Genomic DNA, 24,975 nt, shown 5'->3' on the forward strand with positions numbered 1-24,975 from the left:
TTTGAGCACAAAACCACTGCTTCTGGCCCACTTTGAAAGCATTTTCCAGAAATGATGAATATGTAGTGAATTTTTATCTATACTCCTGCCTGGATCTGATTTGTGAGATGTTTTTAGAGGTTACTGTGGCTTTGTAATTGAAATTTTTTTCTCTCGGAAGTTAACTGTCCTTTCCACAGTCATTGTGGTTGCCTAGCAACAGGAGACAGCAGAGCAGTAACAGGGATTCTAAACCTCTAAGGAATGGGGATAGTCAATGTCTGTCCCATGGACAGGGTACCTCAGTGGGCCTGATTTGAGATGGGAGAATGTTATAGCAGGACATCTGTGGCCCCAGGGTATGAAACCCCAAGGAGAAGCAGGTGAGTTCCTAGCTCCTCCTGTTCCAAAAGAATTCATGGGAATTTATAGATAAAGTAGCCTTCACTCTGTGCTTCAAAGAAAACCTTTCCTTCATGTCTGAGGAAAACATCAGACAGACTTTCTCTCTTTTCCTGGAGAATGATCCCTTTCTTTGAACACTGATGTCTTCCCAGATCGTAGGGCAGGGTCTGACATGCAGTAGGTGTTCAATAAATATTTGTTGAATGAATAAAATGTCCCTCACTTGCTCGTCTCAAAATCACATACTCACCCCAACCATTATACTGGTGTGGAAAGGGGGAGCTGAGCCAGCCCTTTTTCAGAACCACTGGAATGAAATGTCAAGAAGAAACTAGGTCATTCCAACCATCCCCAAACAAAAACCCAAACCAACTCTGGCCACAAATATGGAAGTACAGTTCACCTTTATAATCAATCTATAGTTAATCACTAGGAAATTTGCATGTTGACAAAATATTCCTTTACACTTAAAATGTGGAAATACCTTCCATTTAGAATTTTCTTTTAAGCCTTGAATGAGAGATGGCCTTGCCTTTTCTATAGAAAGACCTGTATCCTAGAAAATGGTGTCCTTGTGATATGTACACATGTAACCGTAGTTCTGCTTTGTTAAGATCTAAAATGTAATTTCATTACATGAAATGTGTGGGCCTTGTTTTCATTTATTTTTAACCTTGTGTCTATGGTCCATAGGTGATGTGGGAAATTCACAAATTCCTCCAAATTTTATGAGAAATGTTTCTATGTGCAAAGAAGCCTGTGACCCTCAAAAGAGTAACAATCTTTCCGAAGGAGGAAGTTTTGGTGAACATAATGTTACCAAATAGAGGAAAAATGGCCTGTGATTAACAACTTTGAAACGAATAGCATAGTGTACCACCAGCAGGGAAGCCAAGTGGAAAGCATGACTTTGCTCTCACTGTAAATTATCATTGGTGTTTCTGTTCTCCTGGCATATGGAGCTGAGTGTTCTGTGCAAGCATAGAGCAGGGCTTTGATGAAGGAGACAGTGGAGGACCATGATACCTTGGTTCACCTTTAGGAAGGTTCGATTCAGCTCCTTCAGTTCTAAGCAGCAACAAACTGGTCCCAAGTGTCTGTTTGCCTACCCTACTTTCTCTCCCCACTCCTCTTCTCATGCCCTTGAGACAGACCTTCTCCATAGTTTATATAAACCAGATGGGAACTTGAGCCTATGTTGTCTAAGCCAGGGAGGGTTAGACCTTGGATGCAGTCAACCTAGGGAACAAATAAAGCACTTTCCCAGGAAATCCTCTCCTAGAAAAACTGGATTCTCAATAGAACCAAATCAATTTTATTAAAATATTTATTAACATGGACTGATGACTGATTACTACTCCATCATAAAAAACAGGGTAAAAAGTTGGGAGAACAGATATAAAGATATTTCACTTAAAGGAAGGAAGTATTTATGTTCTCGTTGAATACTGAAAAAAAAAAAAGCAACTATAAGGCTTATATGTCATATGATTACCCTCTGCCGAAAGAAATTTAAAGATTTGTTTCAGCTTTTCTATGAACCCTGAAGAAAACACTGCAATAAAAACGTTTCATAAACACACTTGTTAATTCTAATTTGTTTTCTCTCAAGGCTAATAGGCTTTCTAAAGCTTTTGTTCCCTTAATTATGGTACAACATGACTTATACTGTGTATGCTGAGTTACTATGGTTACTCTGAGGCCATGACTTATGACCTTTAAATATTATTGTCAGGCAGCCAAAGCTCCTTCACTTTTAAACCAGTAGTTTTGTTTCAGGCATTATTAAAAGAAGGTAGCTGCAAACAGTACTTTTTTCTTGCCTATTTGTGGCACATCTGAATATGCACATGTATTGTACTCAATTTTTTTTGGCTTGCCTTCATTCAGTGACCAAATATTAATTTCTTGACAAGGTATAGTCCTTGTTTTCTGGGAGGTGTCACTGAGAAACGCAAAAACATAGGTAGACAAATAATTGTACACATCATGAAATGTAATAAGAACTATAAAAGACAGACATCCAAAAACTGCTTGTGGACACAGAGGCAAGAAATAGTTCTGACTAATAGGACCAAAGAGGCTTCAGAGGAGGCAGCCTTTGAGTCCTGGTGCGAAGAATAGGCAAGATTTTAACAAACAGAGATGACAGCATGAACATTCTGGTCAGAGGAAACACCTAAGAAAAGGATAAACACATTCCCTGGAACTAGGGGTAGTACATTTAGTGAAAATACCAGTTTTGTGAGTTACATTGATAGAAGACAAAATCAGTTAGAAGGTAAAAAGGCCCACTTATTAAGGTTGTTGTCTTGTTCAAAGCATTTGTTGTTTTGCCCAGCAACTGTAATGATCAAAAGTGTGTTTTCTATTTCATGATAAAGAGGTACTGTCAAGTAGAAAGCACCAAAGTACCAGGTTTTGCTGATCTAGGTATGATGCAAGAAAAGCAATTACATCTCTCAAAACCCCAGTGTGTCCTTCCACTAAGTGGGAATTTAATTAATTTTGTTCAAGAGTCACTGATTACTTTGTGAACATTTTAAATGGTTTCAATTTTTTTAAAAGTAAGAGACATGTACAGAAATGAGAATAAAATAATACACTCCTCAGGGAGAGAGTAGGATAGAAAATAATAAAAGTACCCCAGTGTTGTAAAGTAAGACTTATTGGTTGGTAACAGCAGAATGAGACTTACTAAGATTGGAAGCTTATTCATTCAACAAACATTTATTGACCATTCTAGCCCTCTTCAAGATGTTAAGGACAGGGTAACAAAAAAACAGCAGAAAAAAATTCCCTATCTTCAAGGAATTTATATTTTCTGTTGGGAGGCAACACAATAAATATAATAAACAAGCAAATTATATAATATGTTAGAAGGCGGTAAGTACTGCAGAGAAAAATTAAGCAAGGTGATTTGAAAGTATATAGGAGTGAGGAGTTCAATTTTAAATGAAGCGCATGTGGTGGGCATGCTTGAGAAAGGGATATTTGAGCAAAGAAAAGAAGGAAGTGGGAAAGAGCCAGGTGGACAAGTGTGGATGAAGTGTTCCAGGCAGAGCTGATGGAAGCACAGTGAGGACGCCAGTGTGACTCCAGTGTTTGGGAAGGGAAGATGGGTATGGAATGGAGTCCTACGGTTGGTGGGAAGGCTGAATGGCAGAGAAATCTGTAGGACCTTGTAGGTCCTTATATGGGCTTTGGTCTTTATTCTGAGTGAAATGTAATCCTTTATTGGATTTTTTAGCGGAGGAGTGAAATAATTTTCCTATTTATTTATATTAATTAATTAATTAATTAATTTTTGGCTGTGTTGGGTCCTTGTTGCTGCACGCGGGCTTTCTCTAGTTGCAGCGAGTGGGGGCTACTCTTCATTGCGGCGCACGGGCTTCATTGCGGTGGCTTCTCTTATTGCGGGGCATGGGCTCTAGGCACACGGACTTCAGCAGCTGTGACTTGCAGGCTCTAGATCGCAGGCTCAGTAGCTGTGGCGCATGGGCTTAGTTGCTCCGCGGCATGTGGGAATCTTCCTGGACCAGGGCCTGAACCTGTGTCCCCTGCATTGGCAGGAGGATTCTTAACTACTGCGCCACCAGGGAAGTCCCATCATTTTTCTTATGGATGATGTATATTGAAAATAGAAGGTAGGGGGCAAAGATGCAACCAGAGAGAGCCATTTAGGAGGTTAATGCAACAGTCCAGGTAAGAGCTGGATGGTAGCTTGAGGCTTGAACCATTTCGTTAACAACGAAGGTGGTGAAAATCGGCTGGGTACTGGATATATTATGACGGCAGAGCCCAGAATTTCCTGTTGGATTGGATTTGGGTTCTGAGACGAAACGGAAGGTCAAGGTTTTAGCCTAAGCAACAGGAAGGATGATGTCATCATCAACCGAGATGGGGAAGACTGCAAGTAGAGCAGATTTGGAGTAGGAATCAGAAGTTAGGTTTTAGAAATGTTGAAAGTGAGACGTCCATTAGACATCCTGGTGGAGATGTCAGGAAGGCAACTGAAAGAATGCATCTGGAATTCAAGGCAGAAGTCTGCCCTGGAAATAGGTATTGGGGAGCGATCAGCATATTGATACTATTTAAATCCCTGAAGTTGGAGGAGTTCACCAAGGGAGTGAATGTGAGTACAGAAGAGAGGAAGCCCTGGAGCATGCCAATGTTGAGGGTTCAGGAAGAGGAGAAAGAACCATCAAAGGAAACTGAGAACGAGCAGCAAGTGAGAACGAGAAGCCTGGGACCTTAGGATGTCCTGGGAGCCAAGTGAAGAAAGCATTTCAAGGAGGGGCTGTTGAACCATGTCAAAAGTTTTAAGATGAGTTGTGATACATGACCACTGGATACAGTAATGTGGAGCTCACTAGTGAATTCCATAAGTGCAGTTTCTGTGGAATGGTACTTGTGAGAGTCTGAATGGAGTGGCTTTAACAAAAAATAGGAAGAAGAATTAGAGACAGTGAGAATATAGTTTTGCTTTAATGGGGGTCAGAGTAATCAAGCAGAAACTAAAGGGTTAAGAGGGCTCAAGATGCAATAAATAACAGCATGTTGGTAAACCATTGGAAATGATCCAGGAGAGAGAGAAAGAGAAATTGATTGAGAAAAAGTGTAGAAGATAAAGAATTCCCTAAGTCTGCTGTTTCATAGGATATTCTTTCCTCTCTCTCCTTTTTTTTTTTTTTTTTTTTTTTTTTTTTTAGTTGAAATAAGATATTTTGCAGGTTTTCAGAACAGATTGTACTGTTTGGACTGCTTACTCTCAAGAGGACCTTTAAAGGCTATTTTATCTTCTTCAAGTAAAGTTTACATTCCCTAGTTCTGATTTCCTTTAGGAATGTTTAGAAAATGACATTGGGAGGAAATGCTTTAGAAAATATATCTTCAATGTTACAGCATAAAGATCTATTTGATGTGGGGTGTGTATGTGTGTGTATGAGTGTGTGCATGTCTGAAATAAAATTTAGGAATTCCGAACCCTTACTTTATTTCAGCACCACATCTGGAAGTTCAGAGTCAAATACACAACAAAGGAACAAAATATCGGTAAGAAACAAAGTTTGCATGAATTCCTTTTTTTAAAAAAGCATTAGTTAGTGAAACTGTAACTTCTTTAATGTTGATATTTTCCTAATATAGTTTCACTTTCACATTTTACTAGTAAACATTTTAAAAATAAAACATAGAATGTTCTTTTTCAAGTAGAAGGAGGTAAAGTGGCCAGAGTGCCAACGAAGGGATGCTGCTGGGCAGGAGGGAAGTTGGTGTGGGGTGCCTGTCCCCATTTGTACTTGTGATCCCACACTGCTCTCTGTGGCCCTACACTATTGCAGCCATCCTGGGTTACATCAAAGTATTTGCCTGTATGTGAGGAAATTCTGGAATCAGACATGATATAGATTGGGTAACTCATCTTATTTGGTTTGTTTAGGCTTGGGTTTAAATCACAGTCTATTCCCGATATTCTCAGCTCATTCTCTTTCAAGTCATCCTGGGACAGCTGGGTCCTTTCTACAAAAGCCTCTAGTCCCTCTCGAGGCCTCAAGTGACAACAGGGTAGGTTGGTGAGAAGTGTTGAAGCTGGGTGATAGGTTCATGGAGGCTCATTATACTAGTTCTCTACTTTTATGTAAGTTTGAGAATTTCCCTTTAAAAAGAAAAAAGTAAGCTCTCTATATGCCCTCGATTCAGTTTTAGTAAGTATCCCCTAGTCTCCACCCACAGACATTTCTGGAATAACTTTTTCAGCTTTAATGCAGAGGCAGTGTGGTATAGAAGAAAGACTGTAGGACTAGGAATTAGGCCCAACTTTGCCACCTGCAAGCTGTGTGATGATACCCAAGTCATTTAAACTCTCTGAGCCTTGTTTTTCATTCATAGAGTGAGGATGAGACTTTAATAGTCTCTTCAGATAAGATGTTTGGGATGTGAAAATGGTTGTGAACATATCTACAAGTGTATAGGTATATAGCTACTCAGAATCGATTCAATTCAACCAGGCTCCCCTGTGGACCATGGGACCTCGCCTTTTGATTTCTCTATTTCTTTCTAGATTCAGCATTCTGCTTTTCTACTCTCATCCCACCCCCGCATCACCAGCTAAGAACATTTGATCTAGTGAGGTGCATATTCAGAATCTCACTTCCACACAATTATTTTTGTTCAAGGTTAACATCTCTTTTCTAAGAGTTCATTTAATCTGGCCCCAGACAGACTGGACATATATCTCAAACCAACAATAATTTTCAGGAAGAGGGTTTTTGGTGAAGAAGTATAAATCAAAGGGAAACAACTTAGATTAGTAGAATATAATTTTAATTAAAATTTTGTGTTCTAACTCTAGTGATAGTTTAGTATTATATTACTTTTTTGTCAGTGAGCTTTTGTTTTATATAGTGGATCTACTTACAATTCTGTTGGCCAAAGAAAGAGTGTCCCTCACTGGCACTATATGAAAACATGTTTTCTCTGGTTAGTTGGAACCCTTGAGCTAGTAGTTAAATTGGAGTTTTGGAAGAGGGAGACTTCAGCTCACCAATCTCAGTTTACTGCCTTTCCTCTAACAATGCTAATCAATTAGTGCCCTAGAGGTAACCCTCTCCCTGGCTGCCTAAGACACTGAAAAGGACAAGGTGTCAATTACTACATTTAGGATTTCTGCCTAGGGCTCCCAATTAGCTTCCTGGAGCCCAGAATCTATCTCCTTTCAATTTACATTTCACATAGGTGGGAGCCCTGGGGCTTCAAGTAACTTGTTCTGCTCTAGTTACTGAATTCTTACATTTTTAAAAGAATGCATTTAGCTCGAGGTAGAGGTTAGGATTAGGGCCCTGAAGGCCATAGGACAGTCATGATTAGTGCTGCCTCCTTACCCCACGACCCCTTTTAAGTCTTGGAACTGAAAGACTGGTCACTCAGCAGAACAGATTCTGCTCCGTACCATGAGGAACCCAATTGCCGGTGGATCTCAGATGCCTCTTTTAAATAGCTGTGGTGAGTTCTGGCAGAGAAGATTGGGATGAAGGATAAAAATCTCTTCAATTCTGTGAGGATATCGACCACCCAAGCAGAATGAAATACGCTCCACCTTTGTGGCATCCAGTCTCTGAATAATACCTTAACGTTTCGACTCTCCCAGTAAACTGTGCATTCTTCGAGCCTTTATTCATCTCTATGTCCCTGAGACAAAGTCCCTGATATCAAAACGGCATTTGAAATAGAACAAATGGACTAGGTGACTGAGAGATGCTGTCCCTCTGAATCCTTACAGCAGCAGACGGCGGTGGTTTCTAAGAATCATCACCGTTGTGTGGATACTTTTTTCTCCTCCTCTCCCTCCTTCCCTCTCTTCTGCTTCCTCCTCATAAATATTATTATTACTATTATTGCTACTTTAGAAATTAAGAAATTTAGAGTAAGGGAGGTTGAGGGAGAGTCCAGCTGTTGAGTGATGAATGAGTCATGTGCTGACTACAGAGTAAGACCCTTAAGAGATATAATCCAGTGAGAATTTACTTAGATCCACTTTTCAGGTGCCAGGTTGTCCCTGTTTATCTGGACCTTATACCTTTGGAGGATTAGAATATTATTTGAACCGTTGCCTTTGCTCCATTTTAACATCCTCAGACAGTGAACAGCTAGTGCTTATAAATCATCTCATTTGAAACTGTTTAGGAAATAAAAGTTCTATCGTAAGGAGGCGTGACCTGAACTGGATACCTGGCTCAGGGTTTCTCCCCTTGAACTATTCCTGAGAACTGTGACAAATAGAAATGAATGATGTAAAAACACCAGATGATCTTTGGTTATGTGGAGTGGCACATCCAAAAATGAGAGTGTGGGTATGAATTCATTAATGCTAGAATATGTATGAAGTATTTCACTCATTGTGCAAAAACTAGGCTTGTTATAAAACCTTATAAGCCATTTAGTGTTCAAGTTGTAATTCAGTGACGGCTTCATTAAAGAATTATTATTTTAAGTGCCAAAAATATTAAAGCACTTTAAAATTTTAATTTGTAAGGTCAAACTCATAGCACACTATATAGGAAGTCAGCTTTATAAAACAACCTTAGATTAGCTAAAAAATATTACATTTGATAAACTGGGAAATGCAAGCAATGCCTTAAATTGTGTCAAATTATATAACTTATGTTCTTCTAGTACTTGGTATAATATAGCATTATTTTTTCAGGAAGTGTATATTTGGTCACATTTCTGATATTTCTAAACTTTAGCATTCTGAAATGGCTTTCAAAAGATTCTTCCCTTTGATGAGCAAACTTTCAAATCATTAGTGAATTACAGTTGTTAATATATCACTTGTGCTTTAAATGAACATTTTAAATCATTTAAAGGAGACGTTCCTATTTATCTTAAAATGAGATCAATATAGAATTACATTTCTGTGTATATTTAAATATAAAGATTTGTTGCCATTGAAAGAAATAGGTTATTTATTTTGCCACTCTAATAGGTAAGAAATATCTCAGAACTTTTTGTTTTGGGTTTTGTTTCTTTTCTTTCTTTTCCTTTCTTCTTTCCTCCCTCTCTCCCTCTCTCCCTCCCTTCCATCCTTCCTTTTTCACTCTCCTCTCCTCTCCTCTCCTCTCCTTCCTTAAGCATACGTGACAAATTTAAGGTGTACAACTTGATGGGTTTTGACATATGTGTACACACGTGAAACTGACATCACAGTCAAGATAATGAAACTTTGCATCACTCCCAGAAATTTCTCACGCTCCTTTGTAATCCCTCTCACCCACTTCTTCCCACCTCACTTCCAAGGAAGCACAATCTGTTTCACGTCATTATATATATTATTTTGCATTTCCTTGAGCTTCATATAAACAAAGTCATACAGTATGTACCCCTTTTACTGACGTCTGTCACTCTGTAAAATTATCTTGACATTCACCCATGTTTTAGTGTGTATAAATAATTCATTTTTATTGCTAAACAGTATCCTGCTGAACTGAATGTACCAGTTTGTTTATGCCTCTACGCGCTGACTGACATTTAGGTTATTTCCAGTTTTTGACTCTTTACAAATAAAGCTGCTATAAATATTCATGTACAAATCTTTGTATGGACATATGCTTTTTTTTCTCTTGGGTAAATACCTAAGAATGAAACGGCTGAATCACATGGTAGGTGTATTTTTAACTTTCTTAAAAACTGTCAAACTATTTTCCAAAGTCATAGTATCATTTTACATTCCCACCAGCAGTGTATGAAAGTTTTAATTCATCCACATTCTCTCCAAGGTCAGCCTTTTAAATTTAGCCATTCTAATAGGTGTGGTGGTATCTCATGGTGGTTTCAATTTGCATTTTCTTAATAATTAATGGTGTTTGAGCATCTTTTCATCTGTTTATTTGCCATCCTTATATCTCATTTGGAGAAGTATCTATTGAAAGGTTTTGTCCATTGTTAAGTTGTACTGTTTGTTTCTTATCATTGGGTTTTGAGAGTTCATGTGTGTTTTGCAGGTATTTTCTCCAGTCTATGGTTAGTCTTTTCACTTGCTCAATAGTGTCTTTAGAAGAGCAAAAATTATTAATTCTGATGAAGTCTAATTTATCAATTTGTACTGTCATGGATCATGCTTTTGCTATATGATCTAAGAAATCTTTGCCCGAGATCACAAATATTTTCTTTTTCCCTCCAGAAGTTTTATAGTTTTAGGTTTTACATTTAGATCTATGATTTACTTTCAGTAATTTTGCTTGATGATGACTAACAGCTGAGTCTATCACCAGACATTTCCCTCCGATGAAGGCACTCCATTGCCCCAAAGTCATCCCCCTCCATGGAATCAACCTGCATCCAATAACTGGTTGATGCAGGGCTGCAGAACCTGGCCGCCTTCTTTTGAGGACAATTCTGAAGAGCCAGCCCAGCTCCAGGACTCCCCTGTGGAACCGGCTGAGGCTGCTGTTGCATTCCTGCTTCTTTCCTTCCTTTATAGGTGTTGCCCCCAAGAACCATTTCCAGTAAGCCCTCTGTAGCCAGATCTCTCAGTCTGTGTCCCAGGGACTCTAACCCCATAGAATAACAAAATCAGAATAGGTCTACCTGAATGAATGAGGTTTTGGGAATGGAAATTCATAGGAAATGCAAAGCAGCCATTGTGCTGTCACTGAGGGCAAGACAAAAGACTCCTCTGGTGGCAGAGTGGTTAGGAGTCCACCTGCCAGTGCAGGGAACATCGGTTCCAGCCCTGGTCCGGGAGGATCCCACATGCTGCGGAGCAGCTAGGCCCGTGTGCCACAGCTACTGAGACTGCACTCTGGAGCCCGTGAGCCGCAGCTGCTGGGCCCGCGTGCCACAACTACTGAAGCCCGTGTGCCTAGGGCCCGTGCTCGGCAACAAGAGAAGACACTGCAGTGAGCGGCCTGCACACCGTGGTGAAGAGTGGCCCCCGCTTGCCACAGCTGGAGGGGGCCCATGAGTAGCAACGAGGACCCAATGCAACCAAAAAAAAAAAAGTTGTAACGTTCATTTAATCTAAAATTTTTTCCACAAAAGAACATGAATAGTATAGAAATCGAAACTTTACTTCTAGAGACATCTGCTAGTTGTCTAGATAATATCTAACATTACAAACATTACTGTATCTGGGCAGGTAATGTTATCTCCCCAGATGTTAGGACTTGAGATGTTAGCTGGAGTTTCCACACACTGTTCAACCTCTCATATAACTACTTTCATATTGAGATCTTGCCATAAATGAGGGGCTGATCCAACATAATGCTTTCCTGCTCCCATCCCACTGTTGTCCCTATACAATCATCTCAAAGTTCACCTAGTTTAATAGTGTAAATTCTATAAGCAACAACTTCAACAGAGAGTTCAGGTCAAGCTGTACATAGAAAGGTAGTAGCAATGGAATCATTGGTGAGAAATATATTTTTTCCTTTGGCTACTATCAAGAAAGATCAAAACTTCATTAACATTTTGGAAGGTTATCCATTGTAATTGGCTAATGACTTATCTTAATATTTTATTTTTCTGAGTAATTTATTTCTTCTTCACAATACCCATCCAAGATGAGAGGCAGAGGGACTCTATTCATCATAGTTACTAATGATGTTAGTAATCAGTTACTTAGTCATAGTTACTAATAAACTATTTACTATGGTAAATAGTTAACAATGAGTTATTCTGGATGGAAGCTTCACCTGGGAGTGCACTTCTGCAATCCGGGCAGGCAGCAGTGAGAGGAGGGGCCAATTGCACAGAGAGTGCTCAGCCCAGAAGTTACACACACCACTTTTCCTTCTTTTCCATTGGTCAAAGAAGTTGCGTGGCCAAAAAGAACTTCAAAGGACTGGGCAAGTGAAATCGTACCATGTACCTAGGAGAATTTTCAGAAATGTATTGATGGACAAAGGTTACAGCAATATAAAATTAGGTATAAAAAAAGAAAATAATTAAACCAAAGAAAGCAAAAGGTATAGATAGATACAAAATAAAAAGATTACCTCCAGAATTTCTCATTTTAATAATAAGTTCTATTTAACTTGAGAACAGAGGCCATAAAAAAGATCTTAGCTGTTTAAAATAAGATTGGCCAAAGAACTAGAAAGTGTCTTTTAGAAGATGATCCTTCATAAGCGATTAGACAAGATGACCCATTTTGTTTTCAATTCTTCTGATAGAGTAAATGTGTAAGAAACAAAAGGTCCTGTTTTCACATGCAAATGTATCCCTTTATTTCTTTTTTAAAATGTCAACAGGCAAAGGAATTTAGAAAACATGTGGCACGGAATCAGATTGTTTACAGATAGATTGTTTTTCAGAATTTCCCCAAGAGGCATCAGTGGTGCAAAGGACCTCTATAAACTGAAGCATTTGAGTGTCTGCAAATTTGTTTCGTCAGATGCCCATTATGTTTTTTCTCTATTTGGCTTCTTCAAATGGCAAAAATTTCCAAACAATACGCATTATTTGGGGAAAGCATGGTAATTTGTTCTGTGTAGTGCTGACACTTTTTTTCTGTGAGGTTGGAAACATTGAGAAGTTTGTGTATATACACAAAAGGAAGGAAGTTTTGAAATGTAAAACGGAGACAGAATTTAAATGCATATATAACTATATAAAAGTTAAATATATTATATTAGTCGAATGCAAGGGTTACTCTGAATTAATATTGTGGATAAACTCAAATTTCATGTATAATTTGCTCATTTTCTGAAACCTGAATGTTTAGATCAGAGGAAGACAGGGCAACGGAAGAATGTGTTTCGGGGACCATGTAGTCAATCAGTCTGAGTATGAGAGCACACTTCAATTGCTGTGGTCTGAAGAAAAATATTTCCCCTAACTTCCACATTTCCTTGAGAGAGAATATCCTCCCAAGCGGCTAGGACAGTTATTCAATCTAGCCTTTCCCAAAGGAGTAAGTCTACCTTTGGGAGGCTCTCTTTGGATGCTTGGAGAGAAATGGGAAGAGAGTGGGGTGACTTGGGAGTGAGAAGCACAAGGATGCGGGCTCTCAGGCATAAAGCGTGGCTTCTGGCTTCCCTCAGTCTCATCAGGCAGATTGGATAACATCAGCTTAATTTGTTTAGATAGATTTGTTAAACTGAAATTTGCTGCTGGGAATAATAGCCCCAAGTCCTCATGTCAATAGCTGAACTGTTTATGTTAGGTTAGGTAACAGAGTGAATCAGTTGTTTCAAAGTATGTCTAACAATTTGAATCAATGTGTGATGTGTTATCTGTACTTAATGAGGTTCAGAGAAATGGAGCTTTCTCCAAGTTTTGAATAGAGTTTACTTCTTCAAAAATTTCAGTCTCTTCTTGAACAAAGTTATGCATTAATGCACAAAGATGAAAAGATAATTGAGTCTCTGGAAATTCTATATCTCATAAGAATATGTACCAGTATTCCAACCCATATAGGAAGAATTTATAAATATTCAGAGTAAGTATTAGAACATATTTATAGCATCTATTACAACATAATGTCCTTCATATATTAAGGTCTCATATAAATCAATGAGGAAAAGATTAGCCCTTAAATTGAAAATGGACAAAGGACACAAATTACAATTTATAAGAAGACATGCAAATATCCAATAAGATGTCCAAGCTTGCAAGTATCCAATAAGATGTCCAAATAGAAAGCAAAGAAATAAAAAATTTTAAAACTTAGATATGATGTTTACCTGCAATTTTGACAGACATAAAAAGTACTGAAAATATCATTATTGGCAAGGGTGTAAGAAAAGTCTGACTCTCATGTACTGTGGTGGGAGGATGAATTTGGGGGATGTAATCTTAAATATGTATCAAGTATATATTCTTTAAAATCCAGTAACCACTTTTTCCATTTATATTAATAAAAAACAAGTTCACAAAGATGCATAAATAATGCTTATTACAGGTTTGTCCAATAGTATGGAAAATTGCATATACACATAATAAAATTTATTGTGACCATTGAAAGTTATGGTAATTTTTAAAATTACAATGTGTGGAAAATGACATTCATTATTATTCAAATATAGTTACCTATGATATACTGTTAACTGAAAATGATTGTAATTTAACCATATATAACCATGTAGAGTATGAATCAATGTTTTATATGTTATGCATCTTCAGGTACACACACACAAGTCTAGAAGATTATACACCAAATATGGTGTCCTAGTCTGTTCAGGCTGCCATAACAAAATACCACAGACTGGGTGGCTTAGAAAACAAACATTGTTTTCTCACAGTTCTGGAGATGGGAAAGTCAGAGATCAGGTGCTAGCATGACTGGGTCCTGGCTTGCAGATGGTTGCCTTGCTGCTATATCCTCACATGGGTGAAAGGGTGAAGGAAGGAAGGGAGGGAGGAAGGGAGGGGGAGGGAGAGAAGGTGACACAAGGAGAGAGCTCTCTGGTTTCTTCTTATAAGGTCATTAATCTCATCATAAGGATACCACCCTGCTGACTTCATCTAAACCTAATGACCTCCCAGAGGCTCCATCTCCTAATACTATCACATTGGGAGTTAGAGCTTCAACGTATGAATTTGAGGGCACCTGGAGCACACACATTCAGTCCATAGTAACATGTGGTGATCTCTGGGTGGTAGGATTCTGGATGATTTTCGCTTCCATGTTTATACCTTTTATATTGTCTGAATTTGAGGGACATAATATATTGAAAAGTCATGGCCCAGTGATGGTGCTCAATACATGTCTTTTTTCCCCTTCTCCTCTCTCATCCTTATAATATTGAAGTCCACTTATCTCAACATCTCTCCTCCCTATCTCAACCTTTTTCACATTATGAGTTCCTGGAGGGTTGGGAATTTGATGAATTCACCTTTATCTCCAGGATTTAGCTCTGGACCTTACATATGAAAGGCACTCAGTCAATATGTGAGAGATTCTCATGTGTTTGTTATTGAAGAGCTGGACACATTTGTCAGTTAGGGAAGAAAATGCTCTTGAATCATACACTTAGTGTAAACGAAGATTAAATTGTAAAATATTTTAAAATTAAATGTAGTTCAGAAACATTCTTTGGCAAGGAGTAAGCCCTGTTTTGCCTGCCTCAAATGCCTAAGAAAAATGCTATAAATTCTAGAATAGTCTGCTTTCCCTAGGGGCTATTTCTACTTGGAATCTTTCTTAAAAAAGAAATATCTGTGTCCATGGTGGTGACTATATTCTGAATCCTATTAATTTTTCTCCTTTTGAATAAAGCAGCATTTGGCCTTGTGCCTTCAAATGTGTTCATACATTCTTTTCTGATAATCACATTACTGAAAATATACAAAAAGTCTCCCACAATACCTTTCTTTGTGACTGCTTAACATGTAATGCCGAGATCTAAATGGTCTGATCTCAGAACTGCTTTGTGGTAAAAACAAACACAAACAAGCAGTCTAGTACCCATAAGGTAACTTTCAAATTACTCAAGTTCTTAACCCTTAGTATACTAGGAAAATAGTCATCATCACTGACTAGTTGAATTAAATAAACCCACCTAAATTTTTTATTTTTAAAATCATTTTCAAATAATTTACAGAAGAATAAAGATGTAGGTTTAAAAAAAGAACCTCGTTAGAAATTTTGATCAGAATTTAAACACAGCAAATCTATTTGTTACCAAGTAAAACTTTTGGCACATAAATGTTATAAAATATGGCAGAATGCTGTCACACATCCCCTTAACAAAAGAGAAAAGTCCAAGTTCTTGTCACAAAATTCTGTGTGATATAGCCTGTCTTGTATGAGAATACCCTATTTCCTTTTTTGTCCTTAGAGGTATGTTTTTCACTTACTGATTCATGACTTTGAGGACATTCATCTAAGTCCCTCAGTAGTCATGACCTGAAGATGCATTGTCTATTTCACTTACATGATTAATTCTACCACTTAGAGCTGCACTGTTGAATAGAAATATGTAGTTTAAAAGCCATATATATAATTTAAAATTATCTAGTAGCCACATTAAAAATTTAAATAAACAGATAAAAGTAAATTGTAATAATATATCTTATCTATCCTAATATATTCAAAATACTGTCACTAATATGTAATCAGTACAAAAATATATTGAGATCTCTCATATTCTCATATATTGTTATACTAAGCCTTCAAAATCTCGTATCTATTTTATACTTACAACACATCTCAATTCAAACCAACCACTTTTCAAATACTCAAGGCCACATGTGGCTGGTGGCTACTGCATTGGACCATGCTGGTCAAGAATGCTACTGTTCACATTCACCTTCTGATTTGTGTAAGAATTGTGAAATGTATGTCTCTGCCAATTTTCTTGTCTTTGGGCATTATGGATGAAAAGAGAATTCAGCATGCTCAACTACATTAATGAAAGAAAAAATGTGCTATAAAAATGATGTTTCACCAAAAAAAAAAAAAAAAATGATGTTTCGCTAGTGGAGCCCGTGTTTTGAGGGGGAAGGGAAGGAGATGGGGTGGGGTGACAATCGGGTGAATTTTCTGACTGAAGGCCATGCTGTGATGGTGTAGCAAAGAGTCCCTCTGTATAGGAAATAGACACTGAGAGGTTCAGGGTGATGGGGCATAAGGGCACAACATAACTCACAGGGAAAAAGAAAAAGTTCTCTGTATTCCAACTGCTCTCTAAGTGTGTTATTTGTTTCAAAATTTAAAAAATTAAAATAAAGCAAATTTAAAAAATGGTGTCTCCCCTTTTGTACCTTGAAAGGTGACATCATGCTTTTGACAACACAATAAGAAATTGAAGGATGATTATTAATTTTACTAAGTCATAGTTAGAAATACTCAATGAATAATGATAAAAAATAACTCCTAGGATGATTAAGTAGCAATATATTTCAAATATAGGGAAAACAAGATCACTGAGATCCCAGAATATATCTTGGATTATATAAAAGGCTCCAATGGATCTGTATGATAATTATAAGATAGAATGAGTTTTATTCTATATAAAAGAAAAAATATGTATATATGTGTGTGTGTGTGTGTATATATATATATATATATATATATATATACATAGTTTGTAAGACCTCTAAGAAAGAATAAAAGACATGAAATATAGATTTTTATGAAGAGAATGGCTCAAAAAAAGAAACTCAAAACTAATTTGGGTCCAATAAACTCTGATGGTATACTGAGGGTTAAATTTCACTAATTAAACAGTATGTGAGGAAAAATTTCAGAGATCCATTTTTTAAAAGTCCTTCTTTCCTTTTCCATAAGCATCTATTTCACATGACAGCTTTTCTGAACTTTTCTCCTCAAAAGTTCTTTGGAAAACTTTTTCCTTTAGCCCTAGTCCACACCCCTCTTGCTCTTCTTTAATCTCCCCCCTTTCATCTCAGAAGCCCCCAAAACCACATCTACCAAGAAAGTCAAGAAAAAGAAGAAATGGAGCAGACCAAGTATAAACCCTATTCAGCAGGCAGAAGAGGGTACAGGCTGTGCCCTCTCCTACTACATTTTTGAATTTTTGCTCTTATACTTAATGTTTTACTTTTCCAACAAGGAGTAACCAGGCTAGGTGTGGCTGCATGATGCCAAGGCCACCAGAGATTCTAAGAGTTTTTGTTCCTTATGATCAAGAGCTCAGGCTCTTTCCAAAGCTGTGAGCTCCCAGAAGCTACACCACAGACTCATAAAGTCTAGAGCTTAAAAAGAAGATTAAAAACAAACAAACAAACTTTCTTCTGTGGGTCAGGCATTATGCTCAGCATTTTTCTGCATGACCACATTTAATCACCACAGCAGCCCTCAATGAGTTAGCATTTCTTCCATTTGTAGAGGGGAGGAAGTGGAGGCTCAGGATAGTTAAACTACTTGCTTAAAATCACGTGAACAACAAGTAATAATCAGTCAGATTTGCATGTGAAACCAAAAGAACCCATTCCAGTTAGTATTAAGGAGAAAATGGATTTCAGAGGATCCCTAGGAGAGTCAGAGCATCAGTCTTGGAGACTATACTCAGCTTCCCTTCCCTAGTGGAGGACCTATTACTGCCACCACAGGACAAAGGCATCACAGCCCTACTACTACCCCTGAGTATGAGAGGTTACTTCTAAGTCTTCTGTCACTGCATCCTCTGAAAACAGAATGACCCTGTCGACCTGGCCAGATTCCATTCTATTTGGCACCTTTTTCATATCACTCTAATTTATACTGAATTCTTAGGCTGGTGTGTCTGATTGGGGGAGGCTGAGTCACATGCCTATGACGTGGTGCAAAGGAGGCTGGAAAAGGAGTTCCTGGTTTATACTTCAGAGAGATGGGATTCATGAGATGGGAAATACTGCAAACAGGGAAAGACATAGCATGACAAATGGCCACCGCCGAGTGCAAGATGAATTAGAAGTAATGATCTTCTCATTTCACAGGCGAGAAAACTGAGTCCCACTGAGTAAGCTCTGCCATCTTCTCTGATACTTTGGCCATGCCTCTTAGTAATATTTTGACTGGGAGACCTTAAAAGAAGTGGAAACTTACAGCAAAAAAGAGCTCTCTCATCTGTCCTGCTCTTACCTTATCACATTGGAATGTACTATGGAAATTGTGGCTGAACTTTTATCTGATCCAGAAAGATGCATAACACATTTCTCTTTCAGATCTTGGTAAAGAGGGCAGTCTGAGCAAATGTCAGGCTGGGTTGGGGGAAGGGGAGATTGATCATGGAAAATGTTTCTCATGGAACATCAAGTTCAACTAAGGACTTCCCTGCTAGGTTTTGGGAACCGCATCATTAGAGTCTTTAAGTTTTTATCATTACAGTTAAATTTTTGGACTTTTTTTAGAAGTTTACTTATTTGGAGCCTAAAATTCACCGGCAGACAAAACATTACTTTCACTTTGAATAATGTCAATCATAAATCATTTGTTCTTTATTACACACAGAATAGCAAAAATTTATTCACAAAACTAAGTTTGAAAAACTTCAGTTTGGGCAATAAAATTCCATCACCTTACTCATAAGCTGACCTGAAAATCCTTCTTCCTACAGGCATGTGCATTAACTAAAATACTGGGATACAATGGGAGAATGAAAACATTGTTGGTCAACATGCCAAAGTATTCAAAATCTAAACTTATAAATGATGTGGAGAAAATAAGCAATCCTGTCACAAAAAACTCAGTTATACAAAGCATTAACTTTATAAACAGGGAAAGTCTTTGCATTATTATATGTCCCACTAAATCAAAATTTAATTTAAAACAACTAGTATTTTTTGAATTTTTTTTAAATTAAAGGAATCAAAATCTTTCTCTTCAGTAAGACTGCCTTACTATGTTTTTTCCTTTTCTTAAATTTCATAGTTTTTATTATGAGCAGTCTTTTTTTTTTAATTCTTTCTCACAGCAGTCCTGTGACGCATAGGTAGAGTAGTTGAATTAATTTTAGTATTGACTAATTCCTCCACTCCATAATTTATCTGCTCTATACATTTGTTTTATAAGTTATTTAAAAATTCTTAATTGTGGTAAAATATGTGTAACATAAAATTGACCATTTTAACCATTTTTAATTTGTAGTTCAGTAGTGTAAGGCATGTTCACATTTTTGTGCAACTTATCTCCAGAAGGTTTTCATTTTGCAAAGCTGAAACTCAACACCTATCTATTAAATAATAAGTCTCCATTTCATCTTCTCCTTTATTTTTGTAAAAAATAAAAATCATTTTTCTGGGACCTAATTAAACTTAAAAGCTTCTGCACAGCAAAGGAAACCATAAACAAAATGAAAAGACAACCCACAGAATGGGAGAAAACACTTGCAGAAGAAGCGACTGACAAGGGATTAATCTCCAAAATACACAAAGAGCTCATACAGCTCAATATCAAAGAAACAAACAACCCAATCAAAAAACGGGCAGAAGATCTAAAGAGACACCTCTCCAAAGAAGACATACAGATGGCCAAAAAGCACATGAAAAGATGCTCAATATCATTAATTATTAGAGAAATGCAAATCAAAACTATAATGAAGTATAACCTCACACTAGTCAGAATGGCCATTATCAAAAAATCTACAAACAATAAATGTTGGAGAGGGTGTGGAGAAAAGGGAACCCTCCTACACCATTGGTGGGAATGTAAATTGGTACAACCATTATGGAGAACTGTACGGAGCTTCCTTAAAAAATGAAAAGTAGAACTACTATATGATCCTGCAATCCCACTCCTGGGCACATATCCACAGAAAACCATAATTCGAAAAGATACATGCACGTAAATATTCATTGCAGCACTATTTACAATAGCCAGGACATGGAAGCAACCTAAATGTCCATTGGCAGAGGAATGGATAAAGAAGATGTGGTACATATATACAATGGAATATTATTCAGCCATAAAAAGAACAAAATAATGTCATTTGCAGCAACATGGATGGACCTAGAGATTGTCATATTGAGTGAAGTAAATCAGACAGAGAAAGATAAATATCATATGATATCGCTTGTATGTGGAATCTAAAAATGGTACAAATGAACTTATTTACAAAACAGAAATAGAGTCAAAGATGTAGAAAACAAACTTATGGTTACTGGTGTTGGGGGGAAGGAGGAGAGGAGGGATAAATTGGGAGACTGGGATTGACATATACATAGTACTGTATATAGAATATGTAACTAATAAAGACCCTCCTGTATAGCACAGGGAACTCTTCTCTCAATACTCTGTATGACCTATATGGGAAAAGAACCTAAAAAAGAGTGGATATATGTATATGTATAACTGATTCACTTTTCTGTATACCTGAAACTAACACGACATTGTAAATCAACTATACTCCAATTAAAAAAAAAAAATTAATTAATAAAAAAAAGAAAGCAGCAAATGTTACAAACATTGAAGCAATTAGAACAATGGGTCAGGGTATTCACAGAGGGGAAAATTCTGTTTTAATGTCTCTGGAAACATACTACCAATGTTTTGATAGATGCCTATAGCACGGATAAAACGTAAGACAAATTGTTCATAAAATCACATAATATATAACATTTTAATACCTGCAAACATCTGAAATACATTCAATAATTCTAATGTAAGTGCTAATCAAAGAGGAATAATCAAAGGCCAGTCACAGTTCTCAAGATATTTGGCATACAACTTGATGATTAACCAAGAACCACAGGAAGTACCAAGTGCTATTTGTTTTTGTTTTAGAAACATCCAACACTGTCTAATTCAAAGTTACTCTCCCTGCTCCCAGTGATTTTAGAACAAACCCAGTCTAAATTGATTTACTGGGGAAGATCAATCCGCAGATATTCAGCAAGCAGAAAACACAATATTCATGGGCCCATACTGCCGGTACAGAAAAAATGACAACATAAGACAATGTACACAAAGCTGCTGACTTTAGCCCTAGAGTTTCAAAGAGATCGTCTGAAGAAATGAAGTCGTTACTAATGCTTAATTGCTAGTGTCACCTCTGATGTCAAAAAAATGCTTTTTTCCTCTGACAATAAAAAACGGGAAAGAAAAACATTATAAGTACAGGATAGATCACGTGAAAGCTCTGTGAAAAGCTTACTTACCCCCGGTGTAAAGAGCTTCACATCAAAGGCAAATAAATTGAAAAAGGTTATCAGCTATTTATGCTGTTTGTGGCAGACCCTGTTAGCTGCCTACCCAACCTCTCTTGTCATCTCTTCCTTGCTAATAAAATCTTTATTTGGATGTTTATAATGAACTCAGGTACAAGAAGTAAATCATGATTTATACATAAAAAATAAAAAAATAAAAATTATTTTTTAATAGCAAATTACCTTGCTATGTCCTTTCTCTTTTTTTATTATGAAAGAAATATATTCTCATTATTAAAATCTTTACTTCACCGTCAGCAGGATGGGTTAGCACTAGTTGCTGTGTAGTTCAGTTACAAGAAGCAGGCTTCCCTGGGAAGGTATGCCACTTGCTCTACTCTCCAGAAGGAAGAGCCATTTTGTTTCTTTTGAGTTTGGAGTATGTCTCTAGGAAGAGAAGATTATTCGTTTGTTCATCTGCATGATTTACAGTAGAGGCACCAAGAACATATTAATACTCTCATTCATTAATATTTGGTCTTTTATTTTAGAATAAAAACTAAAGGTGCTGGAATACACTATTCCCTCTAAATAAGGAATTCATAATTTGGGCTACATGAATAGCACTGAGAAAAACACTTAAGCACCCAGAAAGTATAGGCAAAATAGTGTGCATGTGTGCTTATTGTGTGTGTGTGTGTGTACACAAGCATGTACATAAGCATTTTTTTTCCTAGTAAGAGAATTGACATATATCATCAGGTAGTCCAAGAGATTTGTGATGCCCAAAGTTTCAAGAAATCCACCCATAAAATCAAAACGCTGGAGGGCTATTTTAAGTCACAGAACAAATTCTGTAACATAACATGACCCCAAATTCAGGTGTCCTGTAACCCAGTCCTTGTTTTACTGTTAACTTTAGCTGAAATGATGCAAGATACGAACTATTTACTAGGTCCTTTTCTCCTCTTATACTATTGGTTCACAGTCTGTAAGGAGTTATAAATCAATATTGTTTGAGATAGATCTGGAATATTTGAAAACAGGTTAGGACTGCCTCTTACCTCTTTCTAACATCTACCAGAATCCTCATCAAAGAGAAAAGAACAAGGCCCCAAAGCACAGAGCAATATTTTATGAGTGAGAATAAAAATAAAAATATTAAATTAATCACCAAACTCTTGACATTCTTTTGATTTTTACATAAAACTAAATCCTAGGATGTTTGTATTGGAGAGAAATTCTAAACTGAGAATCTGGTGAGGGTATTAATCCTGTATGTCTGGTTACTATTTATTTCTCCATTGCTTAGCACAGTACCTGGCGAATAGTGAGCCCTTAATATTTTTTGAACTTAAATGAACTGAATTGCTTTGAATTGAACTAAAATGACTTGGCCTGTTAAGAGTTTCAGGTAAGCCATTATTTAAAGTTATTTATGAAACTATCATATGTCACAGGGACACTTCTCTTTCTTTAACTTCCTCACCAACAATCTTTTTTTTTTTTTTTTTTTTGCGGTACGCGGGCCTCTCACTGCTGTGGCCTCTCCCGTCGCCGAGCACAGGCTCCGGACGCGCAGGCTCAGCGGCCATGGCCCACGGGCCCAGCCGCTCCGCAGCATGTGGGATCCTTCCGGACCGGGGCACGAACCCGTGTCCCCTGCATCGGCAGGCGGACTCCCAACCACTGCGCCACCAGGGAAGCCCACCAACAATCTTTTTATAAATTAAAATCTGAGTTAACAATTCCTTTCAAATACCTTTTTCATTTGTTCTATCGGTGATGCTATAGAAATGGAAAAGGAGTTAAATCTTTCACAGGGTAAAAGGTTGACCTTTACAAGTGTGGGTTTTTTCCTAGAATAACTATCTTGGAACTGTGCTAAAACAACTTGATACTGAATTCAGGTCCATCTTGGACTTAGTCCAATGGAATTCAGGGAATGTAGCTCTGGAATAGCCACCTGACAAAACAGTTAATGTAGAATTTAACAGAGATCACTTAGATAGAGGGTCTCTACACTTTCAGATTTCATAAACTAGTAAAAATTTCCATCAAAAAATAATTAGGTTTAGTTTTTGTAAGACTGCCAATTTTTCAATTTTTTTCAAGAAAAAACAGTAAAACACAAAAATTCCCATGTACTATCACCATCATTTGTTAAATACACATCCTCTTAACACCAAAATATATAGAATGATCATAAGCTCAGAATAAAGGACAGTCATCTAAATGGAATAAATTTGGCTTCATGAAAAATTCACAATGTCCTTTTCAAAAGTTAGCATTTATCATTTTCCTGCTGACTGGTGAAAATGTTATCACAAACCAACACTGATCTATGGGCTGGCATTTGGGAACCACTAATAGCATTAAACCCCTCTGGCCTGAGATATCTTTGTTGCCCCCTCCATTATCCACCCTCCACCCTTCCCCCACTCTGCTCTTTTCCAGGGAGCTGGTCTCTCTGCACTTCTTGTTGAAGCTCTCTTGCCCTCTGATTTCTCATTGGGTTCAGCCCGAGGAAGATAGAGACAGAAGTACAGCGGGTGAGAGGAGAGGAGGGTCAGGCTATTTATTCCACTGGTCCATCAACCACTACTGCCTGGGCACAGGTTGGCAGTGGCTGTATTTCTCTGCCCAAGGTCTCGGTTTATAGCATGGCCCTCTCCCAAGCTCTCTTTCTAGATCCTGTGATAATGCTCTCCTATTACCTCTCCCCCTACCTCTTCAGGTCAAGGTAAGGCAAAAAGTATCTTTGCATGCAGGGTGTATCTCACCATCCTTTGTTGACTTCCATAACCGTACCCATGCTCTTCCCTTCATCACACTGCCCTCAATCACTCCTTTGGAATGACCATCTGTTTTCTTCTGCAACCTGACCAGTGTATTCTTCATTTAAAGATGAAAAAACTGAGGCCCCGAGAAGTGAAGCCCCAAAGTCACATAGCCCAAGACACACAGTCAGTGAGACTCAGGTCAGGTAAGGAACGTGTCCTTCCAGCATCCAAGCAGAGTTCCCCTTAGTCAGTGCTCATCTGTCATCCTCCCATGACCATCCCTTTCGGGGTCATATTGATGGGCACTTTCTACTTAGAAACCCTTTCCACTGGGCTTTGACAATAGTTGTAATTTGTTCAAGTTTTGAATTTAAATATCTTATTTAGTGATTAATGACACAACCCCAAACACAGAGGAATACTGTTTTCACTTGAATGGACTGGAATCAAGAGAACTGAGTTGTTAAATTGTTGCCTAAATAGAAATTGGCAATTTAACCTAAGAAACTATTGCAAATGCTAAGCACAGAAGGACATGAGAGTGATGAACTTTCCACTGTAAAATGAATTCTGATCACCAGAGACTGAGGGAGGAATGGAAAAAGTCTGCCCGGAGGTAAGGGGCTAGCGTGGGCAATATGAGCAGGTCGTAGAGGGAAGTTTAGGGCCTTCGGCGCTTGTCAAGCACTGGGAAAGATGAATGGACCACGGTAATAAATAGGGGAGACATCAAGCAGGAAGTTTGTTGCAAAATGTGTTGAAAGCGTGTTTTACCTGG

At 37.7% G+C, this 24,975-nt stretch overlaps 1 protein-coding gene across 1 annotated transcript in view; it reads left to right on the forward strand.

The window, feature by feature from the left end:
- Positions 1-300: 300 nt before the first annotated feature.
- The window catches only part of CCDC192 (coiled-coil domain containing 192), a gene marked incomplete at both ends in the record, with an annotated part of 196,262 nt that continues 171,587 nt past the window's right edge, over positions 301-24,975 (forward strand). Inside the window, 2 exons of the mRNA XM_079916030.1 lie at positions 301-362; positions 5,388-5,439. Of these exons, the coding sequence (XP_079772156.1) occupies positions 301-362; positions 5,388-5,439 (114 nt within the window). The remainder of the gene's footprint in view (positions 363-5,387; positions 5,440-24,975) is intronic.

This window comes from Stenella coeruleoalba (genome assembly GCF_951394435.1).
Source record: "Stenella coeruleoalba genome assembly, chromosome: 3".
Taxonomy (NCBI): Eukaryota; Metazoa; Chordata; class Mammalia; order Artiodactyla; family Delphinidae; genus Stenella; species Stenella coeruleoalba.